Raw genomic sequence first — 9,309 nt, 5'->3', positions numbered from 1 at the left:
CCTTTCTGCTGACCACAGGCTTTTTCCACACCCGGTGCCACTGCGCCACCTTCCCTCAGCAAACAGAGGGTTCCTCCTCTGTCTTTAAAAGCTTTCCAAGAACAACGGGCCAGATTCTTGGGAAAGGTGTTCCTTTGACACAAATTAGACTTGCAAGAAACAAGGTGAAAAAATCCCCAACCAAAACAATTGCTTCAGCCCAGGGAGCATGTTTGCCCAGACTACGAGAGCTCTGGCTGCACCATGATGGCCGATTTCCTCTAGGCTACGCTTTCTGGTGCCGTGGCACCTCGCGGCCTCTGACGGATCTTCCTTACAATTGAGGAAGCTGCCTTCTGCCAAAACTGCTGAATTTGCCATAAGAAAGACCTCTCAAGCAGGTCGGAGCGACCTCAGATATCTGCTGGCTGCCCACCAGCTCAACAGGAGTGGAAGGGAAGTAAGATAAAAGAGCTTGTGGATTGAGATAAAGACAAGGGAGGGCACTCACCAGTAGTCTTCATGGGTGAAACAGACTTGGGGAAAAAGAAGTTAATTTATTAACAGTTGAGTTGAATGGTAAGAAACAAAGGCAAAAACTAAAACACCTTCCCCTCCCACCCCTTTCTTCCAAAGCTCAGCTTCACGCCCTCATTCCAGACCCCTCTACTTCCTCCCTTCTCCAAGTGGTGGTGGAGGGTTGTGGTCAGTCCACAGCATCTCCTCTGCTGCTCCTTCCTCCTCGTGCTCCAGTGTGCGTCCTTCCCATGGGCTGCAGCCCCTCAGGATAAACTTGCTCCAGCATGGGCTTTCCACAAGCTGCAGTTCCTTCAGGGCATGTCTACTTGCTCTACCATCTGCTCTGCTGTGGTCACAGCCAAGGCTGAGCCCACCAAGGATGGTGGTAGCATCTCTGGGATACATGTTTAAGACAGGAAAAGTTACTGCAGAGGAGAAACTGCAGCTGAAGAGAGGAGCAAGAGTATGTGAGAGAAAACGCTCTGCAGACACCAAGGTCAGCGCAGGAGGGCAGGAAGTGTTCCAGGTGCCAGACCAGAGATTCCCCCTACAGCCCATGGTGAGGCAGGCTGTCCCCTGCAGCCCGTGGTGCAGCCCGTGGCGCAGCCCATGGTGAGGCAGGCTGTCCCCTGCAGACCATGGAGGCCCATAGTGGAGCAGATCTCCACTTGCAGCCCAGGGAGAGCCCCACACCAGAGTAGGCAGATGCCTGAAGGAGGCTGTGACCCTGTGAGAAACCAGCAGTGGCGCAGGCTCCTGGTGGGAACTGATTACCTGATTGGTAATAAATTCATTATACCCAAGTCGAGTCTGTTTTGCCCATGATGGTAACTGATGAGGGATCTCCCCCTGCCCTAGTCTTGACCCACAAACCTTTCGATGTATTTTCTCTCCCCTGCCCGGCTGAGGAGGGCAGTGATAGAACAGCTTTAGTGGGCACCTGGCATCCAGTCAGGGTCAACCCCCCCAGTCCTATAGTATCTACATTGTATGTCCTTGAAACACAAGCCATACAATTCTTTTTCCTCCTTCTCCACATCCCAGCCTGACTTAAACAAAACACAGGGTTGTTTTTTTTTTTTTTATACTGGACCTTTGTTACTCATTTCCCCCCTTTCCGTTTGAGATTATTTTTGCATCTCTGACTTAAAATATGCTTCTGCTACTGCCATGTCATGGAAGCCCCATGGGATTGTAGCTTCCCCTGCTCATCCAGATATGCTCTACTGAAACTGAGAAACATATAGATCTTGTTTCGTATATCCATCTATTTAAGTGTATTGAAAGCTGAAAATGGAATTCAAGTTTGCTTTTTAAACCAGTTCTTGCAACATCCCGACGATTATAGCTAACCACCTTTGTTGGCTCAGTAATTCTTGGCAAGAAGGTGACAATGACAATATAAATTAATCTTCCATACCAACATGCAAGATCTCTAGCCCTATTTTAACCACCCCTGCACTGCTTCAAGTGCTTTTCTGAATGCATACATATAACAACAGATATTCCAGTCTCACACAAAACATACACACACAGAGATTTCTATTGACTTACACCTCAAGACAGCCACCAAATATCAAAGGTAGAGGCAATCTCCAGAACAGGTTTGGAGTTTTGTGGGGTTCATTGCCCCAGTTTTGGTGGCAGAAGTCCTATCAGAAGCTCCAGCACTTACTTAATACTGGCCTTGCAATATGTAAAACAGACAATCACAGAGATCTCCTGGATTTCTGGAATTGTCCTCTGCTTTTCCACAACCTTCTGCCAACTCAGGAATCTCAGTGCCCAAGTGACCTCAGTCCCAGGGGTGGCTGGTACATCCATGACACAGCACTTGGGATCTTCACAGTTTTATACAGTGCAACACACTAATTTAACACTCCAATTGAAGAGGGCTCAGAAACAATCACTTAAGGGCAATGGGAGATACCAGGAAATTGCAAAAATGCTTCCATTCTGGAAGGAAGTATTATTCCCATTTTACAGACAGGACATCTGAGGCAGAAAGTTCCTGTGTGCCACATTAAGCTTTGCTCCTGGTACTCATTGTCTCGGAGCTATTTGTGCTGCTCTGCATTCAGCAAGTCAGTAATCACAGTGAGAGGTTTAATCCATCACATGGAGAAGTATTTCTGCAGCCAGACAAGGGAACAGCATTTAGCAACAGCCAAAGCTTCCTGTAAGGAATTTATTACCAAGTCTCTGGTACACTGCATTTCTCTGACACAGGATGGGGTGATGCATTAAATCTGTACAAACCCAACAGAATTCAGGCAGAGATCATCAAAAGTGTTTTAATGATTAAACCATGTCAAACATTAACAATGTAGGTATATTCAGATGAGCCAAGGGTTTACTTCTAGCACATTTAGACAGCCTATTTTGAACATTATAGCTGCTGTACTGAGCTATGTAAAGACTCTGCAAACCAGTACCTAGAAATGAAGACACGTGCACAGGCTTTGATAATGTAAACGTAACAGACACTGTGTCCTTCAAAACAAGGAATGAAACCCCACAAGGCTAGTAGGAGAACTCAGTAATTCCCTAAGAGATGTGCAAAATTTTTTAAAAAGATTTAAAAAAAAATTAAACATGTTAGAACTGGCATTTATATAAATATCAAAATCCAAGTAGTTAAACTTGAGCAATGACCAGCAGTACGTCTTGCACAATTCAATGTTTCAGAGCTTAATGAATAAAATATTCATAAGCAGAACTCCACCACGGCAGATACCAGAATACCAGCAACAGATATTGGCTTTGCAACTGACTCCTCATATGTGCAAGGCAAGATTTTACAAGGAGTAACTTTAACAAGCACTCAAACCAAATCCTCAGATAACAAGCCAAAACATTACCAGTGATATACACAACTCACATTACAGAAACAGACATTCCAGCACATTTCAGTAACATTTAAAAAACATCAGACTGTTTAATTTTGCTTGTTTGGGGAAAAAAAAAAACCACCACATTTGTGTTAGGCACATTTTATAAATGAACATATGCTACATGAAGAACTGTACAAACACCAACTTAAATACAAACAATTCCATCAGAAAAGCATCTTTCTGTCTTTGTTTTTAAATACACTTCCGGTATGTCACAGTCTCAAACAGTAGCTCCTAAAACGTGGATATGGCTATGGTAGTAACACTTGAAACTCTGCCAGCTTCCATATTAAAAACCACTCTTCATTTAGCATTTAAGAATTCTCAGAAATAAGGAAAAAAAGAAAGAAAAAGAGTGAAAAGAGAAGATGGGTCCACCCTGCGTAGACTCTAAACCTTAGAGACAATATTGAAGTCTTACTGGACTGTGTGAGCGCCAATTAATTTTACATTAGTGACATTACTCGAAATAAAAAAATAAGATCTATTAAAAAGTAAAATAACTTTTCCATCTGGTTGGTGACTGTTTAGTCAGTTAAAGCCAAATATACAAAACTAAATGAGCCATTTCCAATTTCACTGTATCGCGCAGGAGATACTTAACATCGTGTATCACACAGAGAACAGTAAAATGATCAATGGATTCTTCTAAATGACTTTTTACTAAAAAGTCAGTCAACTGAAAAGTTGAAACATACCCTAATTTTTAAATCAGTAATAAGCTTTGGGCCCTGCTTTTTAATTTAAGGCATGTGTGTTTATCTACTGAAACCAGCATCGTACAAATTACCCCTACAATCACATGCATGATCTACAGTAAAAAAAATGGAGGTTTAGATTACAGTGTTTTCAAATTGTGAATTATAATTCAGCACCTATCATATTGACTAGTAAGGCAACAGCAGTGTTGGATACTATGATAATACTCCCTTCCACAGTCTATAGCAGGGTCAGTGACAGCCCAGAATTACTTTTAAACTTTAACCTACTTTTATGCTCTGTATACAGTTTCTAGGGTGTTTGCACTGGTTAAGTCCTACATAAATCAACACTATTCTAGGCAGGAATAGTTACAGTAGCTGTTAGAGTATTAGTGCACAACTCTTATTGTGCTTACAATCAGATGATTTTGTTGTTGGGGTTATCAAAATGGTTTTTCAGTTTGGTCTTCAATCCTTCCTTTGTTTCCTTTGTTTCACATTGTTCTCAAGGGAAGAAAAGCTGTTTGTGTACCCGTTCACAGTGGCTGTAGAGCCGTTCTGATACTCTTTCCTCCTCGAGGATGCCTTCTTGTTGTAAGTCTAGAATAGACGGAAAGACACATGGTTTTGCTTAAATAAATAACTTTTTCCTCACAGTCACTCTAGAAACACAAAAGTAAACTTGCATCCAGCATTATTAAAGACCTTGTGCTGGAGGTTTAGTCTAAAAAGCTCTACAATTTTTTGTGTATGAGGCTATACTATGCCTTTCATTCATCACAGCAAGAGAATTAGTTCACTTGAAAAGACAAAGGCTTGGCAGGAAGATGGCAGCATTGGTAGTGTTATGAGTAAATCAGAAACAAGGGAAATGATTTTATGAGCAGACTATGGCATAAGAATACTCAAAATGACAAGTGAGGAAGGAGATTTGATGTGCTGCAGGTGCCTACCTTGAACAAAGCCAGAACAAGAAGTGGATAAACAAGCACAGTGAGGGAAATTCAGAGACAGAAATGTGAAAGGAGTTTGCACTGACAACATGGGAAGCAAAAGCTAACAGGATCGGGGGGGTGAGGACACCAACAAAAAGTACAGTGGAAAGAACATACATTAATTCATCTCAGTCAAAGGGGCTCAGCTGCCTGACAAGAGCATGTTTCCTAAATTGTGTGCGTGAAAGAAAGTTAAAAGTATAAGTAAAACAGATGAAGAAAGTTGAATAATATTTGGAACATACTATTACGTTTAATTAGCAAGTTCACACGCAGCAAATGATACGAACCACAGGACCGACTGAAGAAGTACAAGAAGATCAGATAGGGAAGCCTGTTATCTTTCCCCTCCATGAGTCATTTTTACCAGACCCAAAATGCTCAAATCTTTCAAGAGACATTTAAAATATGTAACAGGGTTTGCCTGTTTGGGAGCAGGAGGTTGTGTTGGCTTGGTTTTCTGAAGATGGGTACATCTTTGCACAGAGCATGAATATGAACTGCTCAGAACCACAAATCCAAGTCTGGATCTATTCGGACATGAAATCAATTTTGTACAAACAACTCAACCCCCTGATTTCCCATATAGAAATACAAAACAAATGTCTGTAAAGGCGATCCAAGACCAGAATTATGCATGTTGGGAGTTGGGGAAGTTTCTCGGGATATAAAACAAGCATTTTCCCTTGTAAGAACAGTAATGAACAATTCCTTTGGGTCTCTGACAAGTTCACAGGCTGCTGTTTCATTTCAGACTGGAAAGCTGCTTCTTACATAAAGCTCTTCCTTCTCCCTTATCTGCAGTTAAAACTGCATTAGTAAAATACTTTTTTGTGCCACTCTGCTTACCGGAATTACTGATTGTTCTGAATTACACACACAAAACATCAGAAGATTTGAAACTGGAGGGCAGACAAAGTAGAGTACCTTAAGAATGTATGCCTGTTACTGGAAGATGGCAAAAGGCTATTTCAAGCGCATCTTCTTATAAGCAGCTTTCCAATGAGACAGAGCCAGCAGAATACTACAAACAGTCAATGAATATTACCTTTACCTGGATATAGAAATTTGTGAAGAGGATAATCAAAGAAATCATATAAGAAATCTGGAAATACAGCCACCCCTGAGGAAATGCACACGGCCAAACAACACCACAGCTGGTCTGGAAGATTGTCAGGACAAACTGAGTCTAGGGAGAAAAAACAAACGAAGTGAAATGGAGCACATTAATACAAGGAGGAAAAAATGCCATGAGTGACCCAAATCTTGTTAGTTATTTCCAAAACAACTCTAAAATATGTATTACTGTGTGTTTGACAAGTTTATCTTCTCTGTCTTACTAACAGTATAAACCTCAGTTAGCAGACATGTTGGTTGTGGTATTTTGCTGTTTAAGTGTTTTTATTTGATTATTATTGTTCCATTTTACAGCATTAGAGTAACTCATGTAGAATTGATTTATAAATATATTAGGTAACAAAGACCACCTTCTTCCTAGTGAGACCTCACTGGGGTTTGACTCTCCCATCCTAACAGAGTAGATCTGCATCTCACTACTTCAGTTGCAAAAGATTTGGGGTCACTGGGTCTACACACGGATCCTCTTCCATGGACCAGAACTGACTGGTATATGGCTCCAGTGGAAGGATCTTTGGAGTGAAGGCTGCATGGAAGCTGGAAGGCAGGAGGAGAGGGGTGGTTTATCTTCAATTATCTCCTCTGGAAAAAAGAGTTTGGTCTTCAGTGCTGTTGAGAGCATTAGGCAAAAATCATCCCTACATAAAAACTACCAGATTAGGGAATGTTTATTTAAAAAGGGAAAGTCTGTTGTGTTCTGCTCTGCTATTTTGCTGCCTTAACAGCTATGTATGCAGAGCAGGCAGGGAAGTGATGCAGAGCAGGCAGGGAAGTGACAGCAACTGTGACAATAGCCAGGGAGAGCAACTGAAGCACCCAGACACTTGCACTCTGTAGCACCCAAACAACCAGGATGAAGAACAGCACCTAAATCTGGAAGGAAGAGGACATAACAAAAACCCCAAACGAAAAACCAAACCACAAAGCAAGCTCCTCCCCACCCCTCCCCCCGGCAATGATCCCCACTCCTGCAATACTCAGCCATCCTTTGGAAGGAAGAGTGCTAAAAAAGTATAAATAAATAAAACTTGAGAATCAACACTCTGAACTGCTGGCAGCAAATGTTGTTAAACCCATTCACAGCTCTGACAGGGTGCTAACTGGTGGGTGGGGGTGTTGTGTTTAACAAAAAATGTCTATCTTTAGGCTTCAGTCTCCCCACCCTACAAAATGGGGAAGACAGAACACGTGCAGGTTTTCTTGTGGTGTGCTGATGTGTTACACACATTGAAACCTGGGTCTCATGCAGGATCACTAACACATGTGCCATATTGCTTAATTTTCCTGCTCTTTTCACCTCTAGTACACAGCATTTGGGCTTCATTGCTGTATACACAGGAAACAACACAAATGGATAGAAGGAGCCCAACACAGAATTACAAGAGAAAAAAATCTGCCCATTTAAAGTGCACAGACCAGAAATATTGAGCGGTTTTTAATAAACCATTTGCAACTGCATGCAAAAGTGAGACAGAAAAGCCATTGTCCTGCAGGACTAGAATGAAGGGTCTTGTTAGCTGTGGATTGTGTTGCACTCAGCTTCTGGTCTGTCATCTCAACATCAGCCTGAGCAACCAAGCAGAGAAGAGCACCCCAAGATCAAGCAGGCTTGGAAGAAAAGCTTCTCCTGCCTCCTTGGCTAGCGAGTCCCATAGACCTAGCACTGTGACTCCCAAATACATCTAGCCATACAACACAGTGAGCTGGAGAAAGGTCCCGCTGATCTCAGCACTGATTCGTGTACACCCTCAGTCCCAGCTCCCCATTGTCCTGAAAACAGAGCAAACAGAGGTGCAGAAAGCTCAATTTCAAAGGCACTTAAAGATGTAGAAGCCTTCGTTCTTCCTTCTTCTAAACCCCACCAAAATTTTCTAACTTGGTAAAGACAGGATTTCATCACAAATACAAGAGCCCGCTGAAGAGCGAATCACTCACCAGCTGCCCCTGAGTGATGTACTTCTTCCACCACAGATAAGGACGCATCGCTGGAACAGCAGACAATCCATAGTAGGAGTACATGAGGACATGGATAAAGCTATTCAGTGTGGCACCAAAGTAAGCTAAAGAAGGGAAAAGGAAAAAGAAAGTGCTTGGCTTTGAGGAATAGGCTGTTTTACAGAAGCTACAAAAATAACCAAAATGTTACTAGTTAAAACATTATTTATTTTAAAAGGAACACTAGAGATTTATTCCCCCCGATTTTTCTTCTGCTCACCCAAGACAGTGGCTGAGCTGCTTTGCAGCTGTGGGCTTTATACCAGCCTTCTGGTTTTGTTTCCTCAAATTATTCTTTTTTACATCTATATGATGGCTTCTCAAGGGAAATGAACAGGCCCAACAATCAATACCTTCACTCATTGACTTTCAGGCTTATTTCACTTCCAGGCAGGAGCCCATTTTGTCATTTATAACCAAAGCAACAGATACGTTCAGAAACTGCAAGTTAGCCATTTTATTTGTCCTTCTTTATAGTACCTTTCTCCATTAAAGGAACTTTTATCTTGACACCATACTCCATAGAACTGTGATGACGAAGCAAAACATAAAGCTTGGAAAGGAAGGATTAAAACCCATCACTAGAAATAGCACAAAAGTATTTTCAAGACCACACAAGCACAAGATGGACTTTAGGTATGTGCACTTCTGACTGCTGTATAAACAGGGTTTGACTTCCCTGGAGGAGAACAGGGTTCCAGAAGCACACTTCTTGTAAGTTCAGAATTACTCACTGCTGACAACATGAAACAAATACAAGTTTCTATGTTGTTTGGCTCGGAAAGCAGACCCAGCCTCTTGGTCTGCACTGCCCATAGTTCACATCCACTGGACTTGAAAAGGTTTTCCTTGGATTAGGGTTCAACAAAGCCAGTATCTATAAGCTGCACATCTGAACCACAAGTAAGCTACACTAATGCAGTTAGGAAACTAAATGCTAGCTAAAAGCAATGAAATCAAAGCAAGATTGCCAGAGGGTAGCAGGATTTAGACAAGAGAGACACAGAAATCTTCCACTTAAGAAGCATTTGGTCATATTCATTAGTGCTTAGGAGGCAAGATTTTATTGAAATCATTTGTTATGGCTAG

The 9,309-nt window shown here is 41.9% G+C and overlaps 1 protein-coding gene across 1 annotated transcript in view; it reads right to left on the bottom strand.

The window, feature by feature from the left end:
* Positions 1 to 2,778: 2,778 nt before the first annotated feature.
* The window catches only part of ELOVL5 (ELOVL fatty acid elongase 5), a 39,093-nt gene continuing 32,562 nt past the window's right edge, over positions 2,779 to 9,309 (bottom strand). Inside the window, exons 6-8 of the mRNA XM_061460612.1 lie at positions 8,161 to 8,285; positions 6,143 to 6,277; positions 2,779 to 4,693 (exon numbers count right to left, since the gene is read on the bottom strand). Coding sequence (XP_061316596.1) covers positions 4,562 to 4,693; positions 6,143 to 6,277; positions 8,161 to 8,285 — 392 coding nt within the window. The 3' untranslated portion in view covers positions 2,779 to 4,561. The remainder of the gene's footprint in view (positions 4,694 to 6,142; positions 6,278 to 8,160; positions 8,286 to 9,309) is intronic.

The sequence above is a fragment of the Pezoporus flaviventris genome, unplaced genomic scaffold (genome assembly GCF_033815535.1).
Source record: "Pezoporus flaviventris isolate CSIRO_AGI_PZ_B2104156 unplaced genomic scaffold, CSIRO_AGI_Pfla_v1 ptg000031l, whole genome shotgun sequence".
In the NCBI taxonomy this organism is placed as follows: Eukaryota; Metazoa; Chordata; class Aves; order Psittaciformes; family Psittacidae; genus Pezoporus; species Pezoporus flaviventris.
This window is presented reverse-complemented; position numbering and strand designations above follow the sequence as displayed.